Source organism: Trachurus japonicus, chromosome 22, assembly GCF_045865225.1.
Source record: "Trachurus japonicus isolate A0001 chromosome 22, Traja_1.0".
NCBI lineage: Eukaryota > Metazoa > Chordata > Actinopteri > Carangiformes > Carangidae > Trachurus > Trachurus japonicus.
Window position 1 is genome coordinate 4862164 of NC_140928.1, and position 24407 is coordinate 4886570.

At 40.9% G+C, this 24407-nt stretch overlaps 2 protein-coding genes across 3 annotated transcripts in view; one reads left to right on the plus strand and one right to left on the minus strand.

Annotated features, from left to right (window-relative positions):
• Positions 1-11959, plus strand: part of LOC146963273 (creatine kinase, testis isozyme-like) — a 205431-nt gene extending 193472 nt beyond the window's left edge. Inside the window, exon 8 of the mRNA XM_085767436.1 lies at positions 11940-11959. The gene's annotated coding sequence lies outside the window, so the exon portion shown is untranslated. The remainder of the gene's footprint in view (positions 1-11939) is intronic.
• Positions 1-24407, minus strand: part of exoc3l4 (exocyst complex component 3-like 4) — a 46837-nt gene that overhangs the window by 20401 nt on the left and 2029 nt on the right. The window contains exons 1-7 of one of the 2 annotated variants that reach the window (XM_085767433.1): positions 22093-22264; positions 21052-21177; positions 6935-7177; positions 4554-5175; positions 1583-1700; positions 1302-1427; positions 783-883 (exon numbers count right to left, since the gene is read on the minus strand). In XM_085767433.1, coding sequence (XP_085623559.1) covers positions 783-883; positions 1302-1427; positions 1583-1700; positions 4554-5175; positions 6935-7177; positions 21052-21076 — 1235 coding nt within the window. In that variant the 5' untranslated portion in view covers positions 21077-21177; positions 22093-22264. Of the gene's footprint in view, positions 1-782; positions 884-1301; positions 1428-1582; positions 1701-4553; positions 5176-6934; positions 7178-21051; positions 21178-22092; positions 22265-24407 lie in introns of those variants that run through there. The other variant, XM_085767432.1, reaches the window with a different exon arrangement.

Here is a 24407-nt window from a genome sequence, read left to right on the forward strand (position 1 = left end):
TGTGTGGTCGTTTCCTCCAGCAAAGCTGCAGTAAATATGGTTGAAATCAAGATTTTGCCTTCCTGAGAGTTAAAAAAATGGCCAGAGGTTGTTGTTTTTTTGGACTTTGACATTTGACTTTTTAGGATATAAAATGTCATCTTGTCACTTTTAATCCCTTAGGGGTTAAATTGCATCATAATTAGTGCATGTTTCGACCATAATTGGGTTTCATTAGTTCACAGTGACTTTAACCATCAAATTATCCTCGAGAAATTCCCTTAAAGCGTTTATGAGATGGCTGAACTTTGATCACTAATATCTAATCACTTATTAAAACATTGTTATTCACCTCCCGACTTTGTAAGCACTTTTTTTCAAGTGGACCTCTGTGCCTTGGCTGCATCTTTCTGTCATTCAGTAGCTTATGCAAATGTAGGCTAACACACCCATTCCAGCTGACTTGTTTGCAGGATCACGCCAGGGTCACACTGCTCTAAACACTAGGGAAAAGTGCTCATATAGCGCCACCTATTGTTTTACACGGGTAACTCCTTAGACCTTGAATATAAGACGAGGCGTCATTTTCAGGCATTTTTCAAGGGAAAATATGGTATTCCCCAGGTCCAAATTAGTGTTTGAGCCAAATTTGGAGAAGGTCCATCAAGACGTTATCAAGTTTATATTGCATTGTAGTGTTTGAATAAAAGGAGTTTTATAGTTGAAGTTAATTAATTGTTTCTGCTGTGCTAATTGCACACGTTCATTATATTCTCTGTTTTTTTGTGTGTGTGCTGTCAAACCTTTGAGGAAACGGTTTCAGTTCCTGCAGGTAGATGGAGAGGACTCTCTGCTCCAGCTGAACATCGATCATCTTAGAGGTCGTTGCAGCTGCATTCACCAACTGAGGAGAAAAACAGTTTGATCAGTCAAGTCAATGTGAGACTCTCTGCTGCCACCGCGTGGCCAAAACGTTGTACTGCAACCAGGAAAAATAATCTCACAGAGAACACAAAACACAAAAACATATTTATTAATTAATATGGCATTTATAAATATTAACTGTATGTCTTTGATTACCTGTTTTCTAACTTTTTTTTCACCCCAAACAAATACTGGAAGTTAATTCCTTCCAATATGAGGACTGCGTTATAGGGTTAGTGTCTTTCTCTTGAGTACCTTTCTTTTTTTCTTTTTTTTTTTTCTTTCTACTACCTACTTCAATAGACTGTACACTAAAGACACACAGGTACTTCCCTACACTGTTATACTATGAAACATGTCTAATCTGATGATCCCCTGACGATGTTTCGGTGTCGTACCGTGCAGATGTCGATACGGATCTCAGAGTCGAGGAACTCGTCGTCCTTTCGTGGCTTCTCCCGACCCTTCCAACATTCGTCATTTTCAAGTTCAATGATTCTGCCGAGTGAAGATTTCAGGTCCGCCTGCAGTAACAGACAGAGACACATACTGTAATAACACACTAATGACACAATAACAAAAACTGGAACCAGCTTATTATTATTATTATTATTATTATTATTATGGTTTGTGATGTAGATAAAAGACAATCTCGCCAACGAGACGTCAGCGTCCTCACCTTCAATCTGTTGCAATATTTCTCTTCCAGCTGCTTCAGGAAGTTTTCTTCCAGCTGCAACTCGGTGCTTTCGTCTTCCATTTCGGGCTGCAGGGACGGATTTCCCATGACGTTCTCGCTGAAAAGATTTCAAAACATTGAATTGAAGTGAAACGAATGTTGAAGACATGTCAGAGATGTCAGTTTGGATTTTATCAGGACTTTGGGACATGGTATGAAGGGTTTGGGAACAAGACACAACAGTTACAGTGGCATAAAATATTCACAAAAACACATATAAATTTAAAAATGTGTAAGAGCATATAATTTTTTTTTAGATCATGCAAATCCATTCAATGTTCGCTCAACATTTAGTACATTTAATAACAATATTTTGACTTCTCTGTGTCTGCATTTATTATGAGATACTGAATAAAAAGCTACTAGAGAGAAATGTGGACATGACCTGATTATATTTTTCCATTCGGGCCTCAGGAGAGTGTTGTGCCTCTTTTATGTGGCTCTTTATCAGATCAGCTGTTTATTTTTGGTTTCAGCTCAGTTTTTCGGTTTGGTTTGGCCTCATTCAACAAATAATGTCACTAAGTCTTTTTCAACTGCTTCCTCAAATCACACTTGTGGTGGTGGCGGTGGAGTTAGGATTCCTCTAAACCCACAATCATCTTCATGTGGGCAGCCGAGTGTTTTGCGATGTGTTTAAGGTACCTCCTGTAAATCGGAGACTTCAGACTTTCTTCCAGGTTCTCCTTTTTTTCTTACTTTTCTGGTGTGTAGAAGATTTTAAAACATGCACAAAAGCATCAAACCGAACCACAGTGACATTAGCACCTATACGTTTACATGCTGCTTAATGAGCCCAGTTGCTAATTAGCCGTCTACACTGGCCGTCCACTTTCCCCTGGTGAACGTTTTTTTTGTGGCGGCTCGTTCACCAAGCTGAGCTGCAGCACAGACGTGTGGGTACATGTCTGTTAGTTAGATAAGAGGGAGGCTTCACAGAGGAACTCAGTGCAACTGTGTTTGGCCTGATTCACTCTGACTTTCCTGCTTCATAATGACACCAAAGAATCTCTTAGGAGGAAGTAATTTTAGGGGAAAACCTGTATTTATGCGGTTCATGCACTGGCATGTAAATTACTGAAATTGATAAAACCCTATAGTCTAAAGCAGTGGTTCCCAAACTTTTTTGTCTTGCGTACCCCCTGAGCCGTTTTGCCATACCACAAGTACCCCCTCCCTCATACGTGTTGATGATTCTCCAAAAGTGGTCATAACTTAACACAACTGATTAAGAAACGAAAATCATTTCAATTTCTCTCTTCAATTTGTACAAAGACATTTTACACCATTCTCCTGCATTTTAGTTGTTTCTGGCTGTTGTGGTGTTTGTTGTGGTCAAATGTGTCTTCACAGAGTTGTAGGATTGTCACAATACTAAAATTTCTAACTCAATTCCAATACCCAGAAAAATATTGAATATGACATCATATTCAATACAGCAGCAGTGTCTCCCAGCTTATTATTGTTCCAATATTTTATTTTTATTATAATCAAAGGGACTTATAACAGATGTTTGTTTTTGTTTTTTTAATTAAATGAAAAGCTAACTAAGAGTTGTGCAATTCCAGCGTGTTGCTATTGTTTCATTACATTCATTAATGCATCTCCTCTGACGGACGGGGCTCCCCCCCTCCTCTCTCACAACACACACACACGTGCACGCAGACAGCGGAGAAAAAGAGAGGAGACGAGAGAGGAGTGTTGCCGTTAATATCGCCGTTTTAAACTTTTAGGGCTAAATTCACCCTACGTGCGTCTAGTTCTGTGTAACTACTCACTCAAGTCCAAACGCTCTGGACGCTGCCCGCTCTCCTCTGCTCTGCTCTGCTCTGCTCTGCCTGTCGAGTGCGCGCGTCGGGCGCTGTGGGGGCGCGCTGTTAATATCGATACTTTAGAAACCAGTCATGTATCCAGATGCGCCGTTTTGCATCGATACTTTTGACAACTATACAAAGCTGTGCTACAGGTTGTTGTCTTCTGGGGGGAACTAGTTGTGGCACACGTACCATTTCAGTAATGGGTTTATGAAGTGACTTGGAATATCTACTTATCATCTTGGTAATAAATTAATTAATGTTTCTACGTACCCCCTGCAATGCGCTCACGTACCCCTAGGGGTACGCGTACCACACTTTGGGAACCACTGGTCTAAAGTAAAAAAACAATTAAAAAAAGTAAGTAAGTGAATTTTACTTACAAGTGTTTCTATTATAGTTGATTTGGAAAGCCTGCAGTTCCTCTCCCAACCACTACAGTGAGTCTCCAACAGTGAGTCAGTCATAATCCCTATAGTCTTAGCAGTAAGTTTCGGTGCAAGCTATTTTTAGAACGGCGGAGCAGAGCCGCGAGCTGCTCAGAGCTACGCTACGGAGGCTCATGGGATTTCTTGGTTTCCCTCATCAAACTCATCAAATACACAATCCAACAACTCCACAACGCTCTGGTGGACAAGTTGTGACCTGCACATTCACCACGCTATGAGATAATAACAGAACGTTACCAGACAGAGTTGTTTTAGAGGGAAATTCATGCAAAACCGCTGATGCGTGTTGCCGTCGGTGGCAGTTTTTCAGCAAGCAGGTACTGCAGTTACTGCAAGCAGTTAGTCTCTGCATTTACCTTTAAAACAACTCTGTCTGGTAACGTTCTGTAACTCATAGCGTGGTGAATGTGCAGGTCACAACTTGTCCACCAGAGCGTTTTGGAGTTGTTGGATATTGACTATAGGGATTATGGCAATGGGCGAATGTAAATTGCCCTCAGTGTGGTGAACTTATGACCTGGTGGTACCAGTAGGACAGTGAGTAAAATACCAGCGTTGAACCAGTTAATCATCACCACGACTACGGAGTTTGGCACTTGACCTACAACAGCGTTGACGAAGTGAAAACGACCGTGTTTTTGCTCTGACCTCTTGTAGGTGTTGATGAGCCAGTCCAGCAGACAGTACAGCTCGTTCTGCTCCGTCGCCTGCTGCTCCAGCACCTTCACGATCTGCGGGACGCCGCGGTTATAGCTCTTCACGTAGGTGCTGAAGACCTCGAAGCTGGGCGGGTAACACCAGCGCAGCGTCCGCTTCACGCTCTCCAGGTCCTGCACGACGGTCTGACCCAGCTGACGCAGGAATTCACCCATCCAAGAGGCTTTTTGCTCCCTCTGCATCAGATGAATGTCCTGCATCTTCAGCTTCACGCCCTCGGCCACCGCCTCCCGCCACGCCTCCATCCAGCTGCCGGGGAGCGCTCCCGGCTCCTCCGCTCTCTTCTCCTCCTCCTGGATGATCCGGGCCAGAGGAAGCAGCTTCTCCGTCTTCTGGAAAACAAGCGAGTTGGAGTTGCGCACTATGGCGCCGATCTTCTTCCTCAGGTCTCCGTAGAGCAGGTGGAGGTCTTTCTCCTTGTTGGCCAGCTCCACGGGCGAGTCGCCGCCGTCACAGCGCTCCCGCTCCCGCTGGAACGCCAGTCGCATCGCCAGAAGGTTGACGTGAGCCACCTCCAGATCCTCCTCCTCGATCATCTTACTGATCTGCATCACTGGAGACAAACGTTTTACATTTCATTTCAGCTTTTCTCCACAGATTCTCAGTGTAAACAGTGCGTCAGATCTCTGTCATCCTATCGGTCAACGCCAAGGTTCAGGCGTAGGAGATGTCAGACATGGAGAAGAAATGCAAAGAGTTCTAACATGCTAGACTTTCTTTCGGGGTGTTGTTAAAGGGACAACGAGGAGTTAGATTCATCCACATCAACGTGAGACTTTTTTATAACCAAATACAAACTCCTCGTTGTCCCTTTAAGCATCGTGCAGCGTCCTAGATGCAAAACTACACGTCCGTTCGTCATTCCTGACAATTATGATTGGGGCTGACGCTGGAAATCAAATTCGTGTTGTCTAATTCTGCCTTAAGGGTGTATTCAGACCTGGCTTGTTTGGAGAAGTTGTTCCGAGACAGGGAGCATTTAACCCCAAAGACTGGTTTGTTTACTTGTCTGTAGACAACATCTATTGCATGTCTGGGTGAGGGATCCCTCCTCTGTTGCTCACCCTGAGGTTTCTACCGTTTTTTCCCTGTTGAGGTTTTTTCTTGGGAGTTTTTCCTCAGTCGATGTGAGGGTCTAAGGGCAGAGGATGTTGTTATGATGCTGTGTAAAGCCCGTTGACACAAAAATGGGCTATACAAATAAACTTGCCTCACCTTGTCTTCGTTTGGTTAACACAGCAATTGGGCTTGGAACGCTTAATTTGCAGTGAGAACGGCCGGACGCTCTAGTTAAGGCTGGGTTCGCAGCATTGCATTTTAATTTTGATGCCTATTAAGACTATTCCATGGTTTTTGTTTGTTTTTGTTGTCCACTTTCTGGATAAAATTTCTGACCAATCAGAGAACAATTGCTTTACAATGCTGGATCCGAACAAAGCAAACGAGCCACAGGTTCAAAGTTTGAACAGGGTGTGTTTGAACTTCAAACACACCCTGAGAAAAGACTTGTAAATAAAGCTCTGAATGGTTTGGTGACCACTGCCTTTCTGTCTCTTGTCATTTTCTACAGCCAGGATTTTAAATACACAGATAAAAGGCTGAAGAGATGTCGACTCATTTTGAACATTTCTAAACAACAACAGCTGAAGACCGATTTGTTTAACCCCTGAACGCCCACTGGCCTGTGGGTCGTGTTGTTGGGTTCATCAGGCCCTGTGTGGGTGTCACCTTAAATGTAATTCTGTCTTTTTTGAAACTAGGTTATGCTTTTATCTTTATCTCTTCACTGTAAATCTGGATTGTCTATTATGTTTTATATTTAATTGTTCTGTAAAGAACCTTTACTTGCCCTGTTGCGTGAAATGAATCATACTAATAAAGCTGTGTTGCCTTATTTGATGGTACGATGGTATGTATTTTCATTGTAAACTACTCTGAGCCTCATAAATTTTATCATAAATTATTATCATTTTTTATCGATTTCCTGTCACTTCTATACTGCATCCTTTAAAACATTCAATCATTCAATTAACTGTCTTATTATGTTTCTGTTGTTGGTGTTTAATTCATTTTTATATCATGCATCATCAGTCTATTAACTCTAATTAGATGAGGGGAAATCATCCAATGGTTAAGGTGACGACTCGTCTTTGAGAGTTTTTAAATCTCAGCCGACGCTGTGTATTTACACCAGGAATTAGACTCGTCCCACTGTTGCCAAAACAGAGACAGATAAAGACATGAGTTGAATGTGTGGACAGAGGCAGAGACACCAAGGTGCCTTTGAGCAGCGCGACCCTCCAGGCTTTTACCTGACAGCAGAGTTTGGGGTATTTCTGGCAGTGTGTACGTCTCCTCCACCTCTGTCTTCACCTCTTCTTCCTCTTCCTCTTTCTCTTTCTCCTCCTCCTCCTGCTTCTCCTCTAATGACTCTTCAGCGATGGCTCCCTTTTTTTTCCCTTTTCCCATACTTTTGACCTTCCGTTTGGCGAAATCCAGACTTTGACTCAAAGGTCCTCTGATGAACTGGTCACGTGGCGTCGTGAAGTGCGGATCTGAGGACGGAGGAGACACAGTTAATGCACAGAAAGAAAACAGCAACAGTCTTTTGTTTTCCCTTCACATCAACTCCTCTGAATCAGTAAATGAACGGATCAAACTTTGATGTAACAAACTGAAACTTTGGACTTGATGCTTAATGCACAACAATGAACTTCCTGCCTCATTGAGCAATTAATAGCATTGATTATCTGTGCAGTCAGCTTTTTATCAATACTGTTTTTATATTTTTTTATTTAACAGCAACAACCTGTCAAGATCAAGCAAGATACAGATCCATGGGTAATTTTCATTGCATTACATTAGTTTCATACAAACGTGTATTTAGGCCAATGTAACTGAAATCTGAAAGAATATAGAAAGTAGAAAAAACTTGCAAATTTACAAGAAAAAAAAACACAATTTGCAAGAAAAACTGCTAAATGCACAAATTTTTCAGTGAAAAAAGCCGTGCAAATCCATGTAAGAAAAAAAAAAGTTTTCTTTTGCTAAACTCACAAATTTGCAGAACAAAATTCACAAATCTGGGAGAAAAAAACTCATAAAAAATAGGCAAATTTCCAAAATTTGCCGATTCCTGAGGAAGAATATCTCACAATGTTAATGTGTGGAGAAAAAACAAATATTTGCAGGGGGGTTTTTGTGTGTGTGTGTGTGTGTGTGTGTGTGTTTTTACAACTTTCAAAGAAAAAAAATTCTGTGGAACAAAAGTTACCAAATTTAGGAGAAAAAAAACAAGATTAATCCTCTTTAAATAAACACAGCTCCTTTTCAGGAGGGTCCACAAACAAAAGCGCAAAAACCTCTGACTCTTGACATAAATAAAACCAATAAATTGATATAAACACAGACAATGGACACAAATTACCACAAGTTGTTTGGTGCAACATCATGACCGTGATTAATCACATCCAGACCAACATTCATTTTCACATAAACACACACACATTTGCACCATGCACACACATGCGAACACACATCTTTACGTTTCAGTGCAGCCATGAGGTGCAGAAACGTGGACGCTGGGATTAAACTGAAGCTGCAGTTAAAACTTTGCCCCAGTTTTAATCTAATTAATAAATAAAGATCAATGTTGGATTAAAGATTAAAACCTTTGTACCTCCTCTGCCCTGCACTCATCATTATCTATCATATCTCGGTTTTTAAAAACCTCTGAGGCGGAGATCAGTCTTCACCAGAGGGGAACCCTCTGGGCCTTCAAGGTATTCAGTGAAGGCCTAAGAAAAAATATTGAAATATTGTACTACTATATATTTATTTATTTTATTTTTTTTAATTTTTTTTATACAGTAAGTAACACACAAGTAATATTTTCTAGATCATTGTTATAAAGTTGGACTAATATTTCTTGGGAAACAATGGGTTAATATAATGGAACGGGAAATGGACCAATCACAATTTTTCTTCCAACGGTATCTGGGCAGTAAATCATCGACTCCCCCTGCAGGGCCTTCAGTGGCTGTGACTGAAGGCCCGTGTAATGCAAGTCAATGTGGGCATGAATTTGAGATTGACAGGTGTCTTAGCCAATCATATTCCACTGAGTTGTGGGCGGGACCATATCACGACAGTTTCCGGGTATTCGCGAATACCCAGCAGAACAACATAGCCGCCAAAATACTGAGGGAGCGGGTTGCCAAGTCCGCGTATTATACGTGACTTTGGGCTTGTTTTTCTGTGAAGTCGCTTATATTGGTAGTCGTGGGTTGCGGGTTTTTGGGCTTGTTGTTAAAGTGTAGTTGCTTATTTAGGGCTGCTTCCAGCTCCATGAGTTGTCAAGCAGATATTTTCGACATGTTATTTAAACGCAGGATAGTTTGTCCTCCTGCTGGATGTGTCACCCCCGTTCCCCCCGCCCCTCCCTTTCCCCGTACACACACGGCACTTTGCCACGGTGACAACAACAACAACGAGATCGTCTGAATCTAGAGACTTTTCCGGTGCTGTTACTGTTACAAACGTTTCTGGTTTGGAGACTCGGACGTGAAAGCACATCGTCACTGCTGTTTCCACCGAGCAGCGGTGCTGCCGTAGTGCCGTGAGCCCCCCCGCCCCCGTCCCTACAGCCCCCACCGGCAGTGTCACGGAGCTGTCTCCGCTATGAGACCCGCTCCACGCCGCTGACACCCCCACCACACCGTCTTAGAGTAGGGTGACCAGACGTCCCGGATTTTCGGGGACAGTCCCCGATTTGGCCGACCTGTCCCCGGTTAAAGCTGTCCCCGAAAATGTCCCCGATTTGAATGGGGGAGAAACAAAGTTGCGTATGGATACAAACTCCAGTTATTATGGTTAAACCATAGGGTTAAACCAGTATAACTAGCGTGCTGACGTTACGTGCGCGATAAATGGCTTGTACCGACCGGCTGCGGTCTCTTTTTGTTTGCTTTTTTTTTTTTTTTAAATAAAACACACGCGCTGTTACCGCTGTGCTGCGGCATCAGACAGCAGAGCGCTCCTCTGCTCCTCTGCTCGTCTGTGCAGCTGCAGGTGAATGACGGGGGAGTCGACTGGAGAGCCCCTCCTTTTTATTTTAGGGGCACCGTACGCGTTGCAGGTTGCACTCAGAGTTTGTTCTGACTTTCTATCACAGGGAGTGCACAGCATAAGTGTAAATCCTCTCATGTAACACTTTGCTGTGAAATATGGCTGAAGGCACGAGTGGAAGTGTGCACGTGTTGACAAGCTCCCATGAGTTGATTGACATAAAATAAAAAAAAAACAAAAAAAACATAATAGCCTAATAAGAAGAAGAATCAGAGTAAAATCAGAATACAAGTTATTGTTATCAGTTAACAGTTTGTGTCCAAACAAATATTATTTAGCTCCTAAAAATAATTTGGCTTTGTTGAGCATCTGTGTCTGCAATAGTGACTGTCTGGCAGAGTTGGCTAATAAAATAGGACTCTTTTATGTCAGTGGGTAGTGGCAGAGGCCTGCACAATGACCTGGCCTTAGCAATGACCATTACTGAGTCAGAATAAACTAACTACACTGTAAGAGACAATATTTGTATTAGGCTATATTTACTGTATTAGGCTGCACTGTCATTTTGTAACATTTTTGGTTGGTGTGCCACGGGATTTTTTTAATGAATATGTGCCATGGCTCAAAAAAGGTTGAAAAACACTGAGCTAAGAATCCATCCAGGAGTGTGATAGTGTTTGTTTGGTGCAGAAGCCTCTTTCAGCACTGGCTTCTGTTTTGTTGTTGTTGTTTTTGTTGGTTTTGCTGATGCTGTTGAACTGGTAGCCAGAAGTGACTGAGAGGTTGGAAGGGTTATGGGTAACTTCTTATTGGCTACTCATTTGCTTTGTCAAATACATTAACATGTAATTGCCCCTGTTATTCATTTCATAATGATAACATTTGAATTTTGACCACCGCGCTGAAAATGTCCCCGATTTTCATTTCGGAAATCTGGTCACCTTATCTTAGAGCGACATAGCCTCAGTCACTACTCACCTCATCTACTGTGATGACACGGTCAATATCTATTCAAGTGCAGTTTTGTTGAGACTTGATAAGCCATTTTATTTATTGTTTTGGTTGTGTGTGGTTTTATATTTGAGTGCATCTTCTTAACAGAGGACAGGGTCTATTCTTGTTTTTGGTTTGATTTTTATTCAAGTGCAATTTTTGATTTTTGAAAATATAATATAAAATATAATAATGTATCAAATTAACCTAGATATATTTAAGCTTCCTTTTGACATTTATGTAATTTTATGTGGTCTTCAAATATGAAAAGCAGAGTGATTTTGGTAAAAAGTTGTTTAGATTTATTTATCTATGTGAAGAAATGAAAAGAATTCCATTTGCAATGAAAAAAATAGAGTATTAAATAGTTAATTTGCATTTAATGTTAATGGTTCAAAGGATGTCAGGCTGAAAGGTCGGCTGACTCGGCCCCCACACATTTTTACCTCATCAAATCTGGCCCTCTTTGCAAAAAGTTTGGGGACCCCTGGTGTAAACCTACAATTTTATACCGGTAGTTTGATAGCCATTAAGGCCAGTGAAAAATGGCTGAGCATTTACAAAGAGCTTGTGCCTTTTTCCCATGTCACCTCAGGAGGTGTTTGTTTTATAGCCACTTTTGGCAGAAATATTAAATCTACAGTGAAATTCAACTGTGTCTAAGGCAAGGCAAGGCAGTTTTATTTGTATAGGCCGTTTTTACAGTTTGTCTCTAAGCTCAAACAAACACAAAAAACATTATCAAAAATACATCTTTAGTTGTTGAACAGCTCATGATTGGCATTTTACTTTCATTCCAGCTAAACAAATAGCCTAAGTGAATGTGTGATTTGCTTGTTTAAATTTTTATTTTTTTATTTTTTAATAAGTGATTCATGATAGCCAGCTTTTTCCAGAATCACCTTGTGTGTTGTGAAGCCAGTTAGGGCAAAGAAACATGTAATATGCCAACCATCCATGTGACAAGGCTCTGGCTACTATTTCTATTGCTATGTTTAATTTTTTATTGCTAGATGGTCCTATTGAAGGCCCAGGGTCTGGGTCCACGGTTCGCCACTGGTCTTCACAACATCAAACTGAAACCGAATTTAGCTTTGTGTTTCCTGTCAAACTGAAACGAACTCCAGTAAACTTTGGCTTCAGGCTTCACCTTTGTTTAGCGCCTGTGTACCTGTCGGCCGACGCGCTGCATCTGGGAATAGACAAGTCAATAATCGTTACTGTGTTCGTTTTTCATGATGATACCGACGGTGTAACTCCACCCTGACACCACCCGAACTACAAACTGCAGCATCGATTTCATCTATAAATGTAGATTATAAATGTAGGGTAAATGGGTAACACCGTACAATCACTACACACTATTTTAGCACTAGTGAAGCATTATTAAACACTTACTCAACATTTGTAAAACATTTTTACTTTGATGGGTCTTTAATAACAGTAATAACTGTTAAAACTAGAAAATTTCCTCTCGGGAAATTTTGAATGGGCCACGGGAGCTACTGCGGGTTGTGCCATCTCTGTCAACATGGGAATCAAACCCACGATCTTAAGGTCAAGACAGAGCTGATCAGACAGACACATGATCATCTTTCTATAAGCACTGATATGGAGGAGCTGTAACCACATTAGGTTAACTGTGTGTGTGTGTGTGTGTGTGTGTGTGTGTGTGTGTGTGTGACTGTAATCACATGAAGCTGGCTCTAGAGTCTGTGTGTGTGTGTGTGACTGACTTGTCACATAGTTAGTTAGTAGCTGCATCCTGTGTCAGTCTGATTTAGCTGTGTCTGTGTTTATAAACATTTAAACGAGCGCCAGGTGGATTGTTTATGAAGTTAACGAGCCCTGGCCTGAGGATCAAAGAGGTTACCACGGCGATAGGGGCCCCCGCAGGCTGAGACAGACAGAAACGTGGAGAAAAACAGCCATTTTCTGCCTCTAAACCGGCCTCACAATTAGGCTTAGCATGACAAAACGGTAACTCCTATCAGAACAAAACACAGATCAATGTTGCTCTAAGGACTTACTGAAAATTTCGGTACGATTTGGTGTTTCTACAGTAAATATTTTGGCGACGCTGGCAGTTTTAAAACATCAGGCCGTTCTGCTCCTCTCAGAAAATATTTGTATTGGACTCAATGAGGAGCAGGGACAGACGTGGCCGCACTCAGAGGCTGATTCTGTAAGTTCTGTAAGTCTCTCTGATATTTTGAGCACATGACATGAGAGATAACAAGTTTGTCTTACAAATTCTGAAAAAATTATGTCTGTAGAGTGTAAATTGTGGCCGTGGTGGCAATTTATCCAGAAAAAATACAGAATGTTTCTTCACTCTCTCCCACTCTAACCGATGATGTCACGCACTCTGACACGAACATTCCATGCAATACACACCCATTATAAACTCATAATTTCTCCAAAAATGATCATGGTCATTGAACAGGGATTGATCAAAAACTATATGACCTATCAAAACGTGGAGTAATACGACAATACACAAGACTTGTGTCTACTGTTTAAAGTTTAAATGGAGTCTCTAGGTGAAAGTATGCCTGAGCAGTAGACTTTTGTTAAACTCCAATGATTGGTCTTTTTCGGTCTTTTTTTTTCGCCCGTCCCATTGACTTACATGCAAAATTTTTGCGCAGTTTTTCGCGACTACGTCGCGAAAAATTCGTAAACTGTTGAGAAAAGTAATAGCACAGCGATCCCGATCAAGACGCACGTTTTGATATATAATATGTCCTGCAACTCTTCGAGTTGCAGGACTAGTAGCACATCGAAATCTGGCCGGAAGTGGAAAAATAATAATAACTAGAAACAGCATTTCCTAACGGAACATGCGTGTGAATGCTGAAACCCAATGCTGAACCATGCTGAATTAGCAGAATAAATTGACAAAGACATGCGGAATGGCATACAAGAAACATGTCCATGGAAGGAATTGAACCCACAACTCCATGAGTGGTAACCTAACACACTAACCATACGGCCACAGAGAACCTGAGTTACAATGAGCTTTATACTATGAGGAATCAAAGACTGTCCAATGACAGCTGAATAATTGGAATCAAAAGTCAAGCAATGATGTGAAATGACTGAGGCAGGAATCGAACCTATGACCTTATGATCATAAATCCTTCACTCTGCCACTCAGCTACAGAGAGCACACTGCTTTCAAGACTGTTGTCATTCATTGTAATGTGATGATGTGCTGCAAACTGGTATGAGTAATCAAGGAGATAACAAACACCTGTAACCAATTGAAGGCGGTGGAGGAGAGCAGAATTCAACATAACATAACAAGAGTTCTTCCGTTGGATTCGAACCAGTGACCTTAGGGTTGACAAGAGGTTGAGACTTTCATGAATGTGAGATTTTTCAATGATGCTTAAAAAAAAAGTAAGGAAAGTGCAGAAATTAGCCACACCAAGCAAGAAGAGGACTTTTTTGTGACCTGTGACTATTTTTTGGTGAATTAAAATGAATTAAAAAGCACTTAAAGGGATAGTTCACCCTAGAATGATATTTCGCTCATTATCTACTCACCCTCATGTGGACTAAGGGCTGGAAGAAGTTTCAGAGTCCTCCGTCCCTTCTCTGAGTTACAGGGGGTCTTAGTGTAGCAGTGCATGTCCATATAACGGTTGTAAAGGGACACCAGAGCTCTTCGTAAAAAAACACACACAAAAAAACATCCAAATACCTCCATGCTGCTCGTATGTAATGTCCGTCTTGTGCTGAAGCCCCAAATTGCGTAATTGTCCCGAAAAAAATTAAATAAATCTATATTTTAAGCTTGTTTGTAGCGGAAGCTTCTCAAAGCTCCTCTTCCTGGTCCGTCCAAATCTCGCGTGATTTGCGCCGGCGTCAGTGCGGTTACTGCGAATCACGCGAGATTTGGACGGACCAGGAAGAGGAGCTTTGAGAAGCTTCCGCTACAAACAAGCTTAAAATATAGACTTATTTAATTTTTTTCGGGACAATTACGCAATTTGGGGCTTCAGCACAAGACGGACATTACATACGAGCATCATGGAGGTATTTGGATGTTTTTTTGTGTGTGTTTTTTTACGAAGAGCTCTGGTGTCCCTTTACAACCGTTATATGGACATGCACTGCTACGCTGAGACCCCCTGTAACTCAGAGAAGGGACGGAGGACTCTGAAACTTCTTCCAGCCCTTAGTCCACATGAGGGTGAGTAGATACAGTAATGAGCGAAATATCATTCTAGGGTGAACTATCCCTTTAACAGCAAGTTACAAAGTTGAGCTCCTTCTCCTGCTCTCATTCAGCCCATGAGAGCAGAGAGCTCCCTGGCTGCATTTAAAAAATATTTTAAATTATTATCTAAGAATGGAAGAATGAAGAATGGAATGGAATTGTCTGTTTGTGTATGTGTGCATGTGTGACTGTGTGTGAGTGTCTGTGTGTGTCTGTGTGTGAGTGTGATGCCTGTGTTTGTGCGTGGACATCCTCTGTCAGTCTGGTTTATCATGTGTGTGTGTGGGGCTGTGTTTAAAAACATCTTAACGAGCAGCCAGGCTGCACCTGACCTGTTCTATTTATAGACTTTGATAACGAGCTGGCCCCAACAGCTGGACCAACTGCACACAGAGCAGAGCAGAGCAGAGAGATTTGAGCTCTGAGCAGCTTCCCAAAAAAGAGAACCGTAACTCTTATCAGAATGTGGTCCTGACCATCTGGGCAAGGAGACCTTCCTGAGCACATTCATGTGCATTAAATGTTTGTAGGGCAAAAACTTTTCTTGCCGTCGCAAGGTAGAAAAGGGGGGCATTTCTGCTTTTCTAAAAAAATCAGCTCCTACTTTTATATTGAAGTGGATGAGCCACTGGAGCGGGTCTAGCTGGACAATTAGGCTCACTGAGACAATTCTGTAAGTCTGTCTGCTGTTTTGAGCACATTAAATGAGACACGACAAGTGTGGCTACAAACCGGTGAGGAAATCATGTGTCTAGAGTTTAATTTGTGGCCGTGCTGGCAATTTATCCAGAAAAAATCCTGAATGTTTTTTCGATCCCTCTCACTCTAACGATGATGTCACTCACTCTGATCCAACCCCATACACACTCATTGAAAAGTGTGAAATTTGTCAGAAATCCTCATGTGCTTTTAAAGGATTTATCTCAAAAACGGTGCAAGCTATGAAAAAGTTGTAAATACAGGATGAATACATTAGAAGTTTGTCTACAGCTCAGAATTTGAATGAAGTCTCTAGCTGAAAGTATGTGGACGCTTTAAAGGCTGAAAGAAGTAAGAAGATTTGAAGAGTTTCAAGACTGTTCCAATGCATTCTCTATGGGGAAAAAAAAATCAGAAATAGTTGAATATTGCAAAAAGTATGAATAGTTGAAAAGAGAAAAGACATAGCACACCTGTCCCGAAAAGGCTGAACAATTTGATATTTGAATTGTTGAAATAGCACAAAGTATGAAGGACTAGTTACATGACGAAGAAAGGCAGAAAATGGCCGAACCGAATAACAATAGTGTGAATGCTTCCAGCATTCACACTAACTAGAAAATTTCCTCTCGGGAAATTTTGAATGGGCCGCGGGGCTACTGCCGATTTTGCCATCTCTGTCAACATGGGAATCAAACCCACGATCTTAAGCGCAAGACAGAGCTGATCAGACAGACACATGATCATCTTTCTATAAGCACTGATATGGAGGAGCTGTAACCACATTAGGTTAACTGTGTGTGTGTGTGTGTGTGTGTGTGTGTGTGTGTGTGTGTGTGTGTGTGTGTGTGTGTGAGACACCAACAAGGTTTAACTTTAAAACCAGATTAAATCATGGTTTAAGTTTAAATTCTGTTGCACGTTAACTGTGTTTTAATCACATGAAAGTGTGTGTGTGTTTGTGTGTGTGTGTGTGTGTGACTGTAATCACATGAAGCTGGCTCTAGAGTCTGTGTGTGTGTGTGTGACTGACTTGACACATAGTTAGTTAGTAGCTGCATCCTGTGTCAGTCTGATTTAGCTGTGTCTGTGTTTATAAACATTTAAACGAGCGCCAGGTGGATTGTTTATGAAGTTAACGAGCTCTGGCCTGAGGATCAAAGAGGTTACCACGGCGATAGGGGCCCCCGCAGGCTGAGACAGACAGAAACGTGGAGAAAAACAGCCATTTTCTGCCTCTAAACCGGTCTCACAATTAGGCCTAGCATGAGAAAACGGTAACTCCTATCAGAACAAAACACAGATCAACGTTGCTCTAAGGACTTACTGAAAATTTCGGTACGATTTGGTGTTTCTACAGTAAATATTTTGGCGACGCTGGCAGTTTTAAAACATCAGGCCGTTCTGCTCCTCTCAGAAAATATTTGTATTGGACTCAATGAGGAGCAGGGACAGACGTGGCCGCACTCAGAGGCTGATTCTGTCAATTCTGTAAGTCTCTCTGATATTTTGAGCACATGACATGAGAGATAACAAGTTTGTCTTACAAATTCTGAAAAAATTATGTCTGTAGAGTGTAAATTGTGGCCGTGCTCACAGTTTATCCAGAAAAAATACAGAATGTTTCTTCACTCTCTCCCACTCTAACCGATGATGTCACGCACTCTGACACGAACATTCTGTCCAATACACACCCATTATAATCTCATAATTTCTCCAAAAATGATCATGGTCATTGATCAGGGATTGATCAAAAACTATATGACCTATCAAAACGTGGAGTAATACGACAATACACAAGACTTGTGTCTACTGTTTAAAGTTTAAATGGAGTCTCTAGGTGAAAGTATGCCTGAGCAGTAGACGTTTGTTAAACTCCAATGATTGGTCTTTTTCGCTCTTTTTTTTCCGCCCGTCCCATTGACTTACATGCAAAATTTTTGCGCAGTTTTTCGCGACTACGTCGCGAAAAATTCGTAAACTGTTGAGAAAAGTAAAAGCACACCGATCCCGATCAAGACGCACGTTTTGATATATAATATGTCCTGCAACTCTTCGAGTTGCAGGACTAGTTGCGAATCGAAAATCGTCCGGAAGATGAAGGAGAATAATAATAATAAGAAGAAAAAATCCACACAATAACAGTAGTGCCCGGGCTTCGCCCGGGCACTGGTCCCTGCAGCTATTTCATAGCTGTTGGGACCAGTGCCCGGTGCGATTGCCCGCGGCCCTAACTAGAAAAAGCATTTCCAAGAATGGAAATGGTGTGACTGCTGACAGCAACTGAACGCTGTTGCAGAATTAGCAAATAGTGCAAGCTGTGATCACCATACAAATGTTTGACCAAGGTCAGAATCGAACCCACATCCTCATGGTTATTAGACTTCCACTCTGCCTCTAGGCCACGGTGCACACACAGTTGCAGAGACTGTTGTCTGTTAATGATCTGCACACTGTCAACATCAAGAAAGCTTGAGAGTCAAGCTTGAATGACTTAGAATGAAAATGTCTGTGAATTTCAGGCTGAGCACTAACCATATGGCCACAGAGAACCTGAGTTACAATGAGCTTTATAGCTACTATGAGGAATCAAAGACTGTCCAATGACAGCTGAATAATTGGAATCAAAAGTCAAGCAATGAAGTGAAAAGACTGAGGCTGGAATCGAACCCATGACCATATGATCACTAAACCTTTACTCTGCCACTCGGCTACAGAGAGCACACTGCTTTCAAACCTGTTGTCATTCATTGTAATGTGATGATGTGCTGCAAACTGGTACGAGTAATCAAGGAGATAACAAACACCTGTAACCAATTGAAGGCGGGGGAGGAGAGCAGAATTCAACATAACATAACAAGAGTTCTTCCCTTGGATTCGAACCAGTGACCTTAGGGTTGGCGAACATCCACCCTAACCCCTACACTACAGTGGAGTTGTGAAGAAGAGAGGTTGAGACTTTGATGAATGTGAGATTTTTTGTGAAAAAGTTAAATATTTTAAAAAGTATAAATAGTTAAAAAGAGAAAAGTAATGCCGATAAAGTTCAAAAAAAGCTGCACGTTTTGATATATGAATTGTTGAAATAGCACAAAGTATGAAGGACTAGAAGAAGACCGTAAAAAGGCGGAAGAAAATGGCCAAACAGAAGAACAATAGTGTGACTGCTTCAGCAGTCACACTAATAACTAGGAAAAAATCCACACAATAACAGTAGTGCCCGGGCTTCGCCCGGGCACTGGTCCCTGCAGCTATTTCATAGCTGTTGGGACCAGTGCCCGGTGCGATTGCCCGTGGCCCTAATAAAACATTGGTAACACTTTAGAATAAGTAAACACATATTGAATTCTTTTATTCTTTTAATTCATTTATAATGCATAAATACTCATTAGTAGTGTAGTTTATGAATACAGTTAGTGCTTACCAATTATGAGTAAAACATTTTTTAACTGTATTTATAAACTGAATACTAATGAGTATTCATGTGTTATAAATAATGAATTCAGTATTTAATGCTTAACTAAAGCTTAATAGTGTGTACTTATTATAAAGTGTTACCAAACATTTATTCACTCACTCACTAACCATGAATACATGTCTAAATCGTTGTATGAATCAGTGCAGCATCTAAATAGTTTGTTAATCATTTACTGACACTTTATAAATGATCTAATAATGAACCAATTATGTCTAAATGACTGGTTTGCAGTTGATATAATAGTTGATTTATACATGAATTGATTTATATATGTATAACTCTTTTTAGACTAATAATTAGAACATTTTATAAATGTTGAATTACGTATTTAACAATGCTTAAGGTTATGCTTAATAGTGTGTAGTTATACTAACATGTTACTGACTTACTGGTGAATCTGATTGTACCTGTAAAGTGAATAATGTCCCTTCAAAACACAATGTGGACAAACAGCTCCACAACTTTATTTCTAATGATGTGAAATCTGAGCGCTACAGTTTGTGTTTGACCATGTTTCCAGTTTCACCACGAGGATCCCCAGTCCGACAGAGACACAGTTTTCCCACCTTTTCCCACCTTGACCTCAGTGTTAGTGTGTTTGTTTATTGTTAATAATTAAGATCCCCATTAGCTGCAGCAAAGCCACAGCTATTCTTCCTGGGGTCTAAATGTGAGAGGAGTTAGTGAGATTAGTGGTTAGGAAACGTAAACAGGAAGGAGAAGTGCAGAAAATATTGTGAACCAGGAAGAGTTGTAGCATTTAAATGTAGATTTCACCTGCACAACAAGGTGAATGACTCTACTATTAATAGGCTCTATGCACAGCTCCACTACTTCCTGAACTGAATGCAGCTCCTTTGTTTCCTGTCTTACATTATTGGACAAACTGATTAATCCAGGTGTGTCTGACCGTTGTGACTACTCAGACACACCTGGATTAATCAGTTTGTCCAGTAATGTAAGACAGGAAACAAAGGAGCAGCATTCAGTTCAGGAAGTAGTGGAGCTGTGCATAGAACCCATTGTGCAGCTCCACTTTGTATAGCTTGTTCTTTTTTCAGTTGCCAGTTTGGGATAAATAAAGTAAATCTATTGATTTGTCTAAACCGTATCTTTAAAGGGATAGTTCAACATTTTGGCAAATTGGCGCATTGGTGCAAGCTATTTTTAGAACGGCGGAGCAGAGCCGCGAGCTGCTCAGAGCTACGCTACGGAGGCTAATGGGATTTCTTGGTTTCCCTCATCAAACTCATCAAATACACAATCCAACAACTCCACAACGCTCTGGTGGACAAGTTGTGACCTGCACATTCAGTTGTTTTAGAGGTGAATTCATGCAAAACCGCTGATGCGTGTTGCCTTCAGGGACAGTTTTTCAGCAAGTATTTACCTCTAAAACAACTCTGTCTCAGATAATAACAAAACATTACGAGACAGAGTTGTTTTAGAGGGAAATACTTGCTGAAAAACTGTCCCTGAAGGCAATGCGCATCAGCGGTTTTGCATGAATTTGCCTCTAAAACAACTCTGTCTGGTAACGTTCCGTTATTATCTCATAGCATGGTGAATGTGCAGGTCACAACTTGTCCACCAGAGCGTTTTGGAGTTGTTGGACTGTGTATTTGATGAGTTTGATGAGGGAAACCAAGAAATCCCATGAGCCTCCGTAGCGTAGCTCTGAGCAGCTCGCAGCTCTGCTCCGCCGTTCTAAAAATAGCTTGCACCGACAATTAAAGGTAACGAACCTACTGCTATGACTATAGGGATTATGGCAATGAGCCAATTTGCCGAAATGTTGAACTATCCCTTTAAAGTGTATGCGTATATAATGTATTTATTTATTTGATGGAGCTGATGCAGTTTGATATAGTTTGAAAACAGAGTGTGAACCCTGAGCGTGTGAGTCTGTTAGTGACAGAGTGAGAGCAGAGTCGTGGTCCAGGATTGGACGCCGCTGACGTTACCTGTCTTTGAACGTTTCAGAGCCATGCCCTTCGTCGGCGTGACCTCGTCCTCCTGTTTGGGTTTCTTCCTCCGGAGGCTGCCGATGATCTTCAGGGGGGATTTAACCGGAGAGCCGACGCTGAGACCTGATGGAGACGAGAGGAGGAGGAACAAGAGTTCATTCAGCAGCAGCAGCAAAACCAAGTTTCACAATCACACAATCGTCTTTTGCCTTTTGTCGAAGAAGCAGTGGAGGAAAAGAAAAAAGAAAAGAAATAGACCCTGACACGATTTCAAGTTTGTCCAGGTTCATATTTACACTAAAGGCAGGTGAACTGTACGTGAGAGTGTTCTAAAGGTTAAACCCAGACAGGAATGTGGAGATTAAGTCGTGATGAAAACACACAGGGTCAGTTTGGCTCCGGCTCAAAATGAAACTGAGCTCAGGCTGAAAGAAAAGGAAGAAAAACCAAATCAAGTCTGAGTGACTCCACGGAGTAAAACTACAGTTTCTGCTCTCCTGCATCTGTTTTATGTCTTTATTACTGTCGCGTCTCACAAAGCTGCAGGACTTAATAAAATATGTAGAACAGCAGCATGGGGTCACTCAAAGTGTATTTATTTCGAAACTGGGTTGTTTGTATTGTGTTTTCTGAGCCAGACCTTATCTGACCTACAATAAAAAAAAAGAAACGTACTCAAAAAAACATTCAGTTCTTCATTTGAGGAATGATCAACAGTTTAATGTATTTACTTTATCACTGTAATGGTTTTAACTTCAGGTGCAGATTATAAATAAATGTATATACTGTACACTACATTATAAATGTTGTTTATTTGACCAGTTTGGATTTAATTTAAATCACATTTTGTTCCTGAAATTCATCCTGAATCCACCAAACTGTTGGGATCAGAACAACACACACTGAGGGTTTGATCCAGATTAAAACCAAGATTTGAATTACGTGATCTCATCTGATCTCAGAATCCATTTTTAGTTTTGAACGACCCGTTTTCAAGATTTGATCCAAATCCACTATCCAAAAATCTTATCAGATTACCTGTGAACAACTGGGCTCCGGGATCTTAAAATCTGAATGATTTAGTTTCTGTTTCAGATTTATCAAGTCGTCACAAGTCGGCTGAAACAACAAACAAACGGCCGTGATTTCTCCCAGTCAGCGAAGACAAAGACGAAGCTCAAGCAAACACTGCACTGAGGTGGGGGACAGAGGAAAGTGTCGGTCATCAGCTGTGTTTAACTCCAGGTTATTCATTCATGAGCATCGTCGGGGTCGGGTCGAATGGGGGGAATAACTGACAAACACACACACACACACACACACACACACACACACACACACACACACAGACGAGTTTTAAAGCCGCAGACACACCTGAACAAACCAAACACGTTAAACCCTCATTATCTGTCTTTTAGTTCTTCAAAGCTGGAAAATCCTGCACTCTGCCCTGCACCTGAACTCATCAGCTCAGTTTGTGATGTGGTGTTTCCTATTAAAGAGCAATAATCATTACATTTTCATTCAATATGAGCTTCAGAAGGAGGAAACGACTTCCTGTCGGACCGGTTTGTTTCCAGTTTCCAGTGAACATGTCACAGTACAGTGTGTCTGTTGGTTATGGGATGTTTCCCTCTGTAATAAACCTGCTCATTCAACTAAGGGATGTTAAATATGTCATCTGCGCATCATCATATAATTATTATTTAAGCATTTTTTATGCAAAGCGCAGTGAGGCCTTGGAAATTTGAATAAAGTAACATGTTTTTCTTCATCACTTGAAAATATCCAGTTAAAGTACATTTTGATTGATTTTATGCATTTGAGATTGATCTTGGCTGTACAGTACTCTCTTTATATTTTCTCTTTATTCCAAATTTGTTTTTAACTTGAGTTCTTATTATTTCTTGTATTGTTTTTATTTATTATCATATTGTCCATGATTAAATAAATGTACTGCACTTTGGTTGACTGAGGTTGTTTTTAAATGTGCTTTAGAAATAAACTGCGACTTGACTTGATCTGGGATTCACAGCCTGAGTTTGAACTAATCATTTTTATCAATAAATAGTTTTGTCTTTATTTATATTCTGCAAGAAAAAAGAAATAACCTCCAAACACAAAGCTGTTGTCCTCACACTGATCTGATCGTTTTATCTGAATCAAACTTGTGCAGCAACGTTTTAATAACCACCCAAATAAAATCTTCACATTTCTTCACTAGTTTGTTTTTTTCTGAGTTAATTGTGATGATTCTGGTTCTTTTCCTCTTTTCTCTCTGCTCCGTCCACCTACTCACAACAACACAACATCACCCACAGCGGAACGACACAAGTTCACACTCGTCCTCCTCTCACTGAGTTGCCCAGAGAATAAAGAGGAGGAGCTCATCCAGGCAGTTGCACATCTGTGACAGATGTTTGATCAGATCCTTATCTCACTTTATAGCAGCTTGTTTTTTTCCAACGGACCGTTCAAACTCTTTATCCTTCACTTAAGACCTCTTCACGTCTTGCAAACACTGAATTTGTCATTTTATAAGAGCAGTAAAACTCTCAGTGTTTCATCAACGTCTCTTTGGCACCGGTTCTGCCTCTACAGGTTTGTTCAGCTTAAACACTGGTGAGAGAAAGTGTCTGTAAACAACTATCTCTAAAATCAGGGGGCTATTGCACAAAAGTAGAATAAAGAAATCCAGGATAACTGAGCAAGCGCGAGCTTGACCTAGTCTGGTCGGAGCATCTTGGCTTAGTTGGTTGCACTAACGCTGAGCCAGGCTGAGGAGCAGCGGCTTGGTCAAGCCAGGTGGAACTTATTCTCTCGTCAGTAGACCACAGACATTGATCACAGATTCACTGATGAGAGGACAGGTGTGGCTACTTTCCTCCAATCAACAGGAACTTACTGTAATGCTGACGTCAGGTGACTCACCTCTTAAAAAAAAAAAAAAAGCACCACTGTCTTAAAGCTCAGAGAGAGCGCAGCGGACAACTGCAGACTGATTGAATAATCCAAAACTATAATCACAGCTCAAGTTCCTTTCACAAACCAACAGTTGTGCACTTTGCTTAAATGATGAGCAGTGGAAGTTGATTCATTGCCCAAATTCCTTATAATCTTAAGTACATAACAAGTAATACAAGTTCATACAGTAAAAGTGGCCAAAAGTTCAACAGGTGAAAATGAATTACCGGTAAATATAAAAACATTATGCAGTCTGCTGCTTCAATAAATTGCTGATAACAATGTTCACATGAGGTTTATAAATTATTTGGAAGGTGGTTGCTCACAGTCACTCAATTTTATTCTCATGTTCTTACCTCAACCAACATTTAGGCCAATATATTAACATT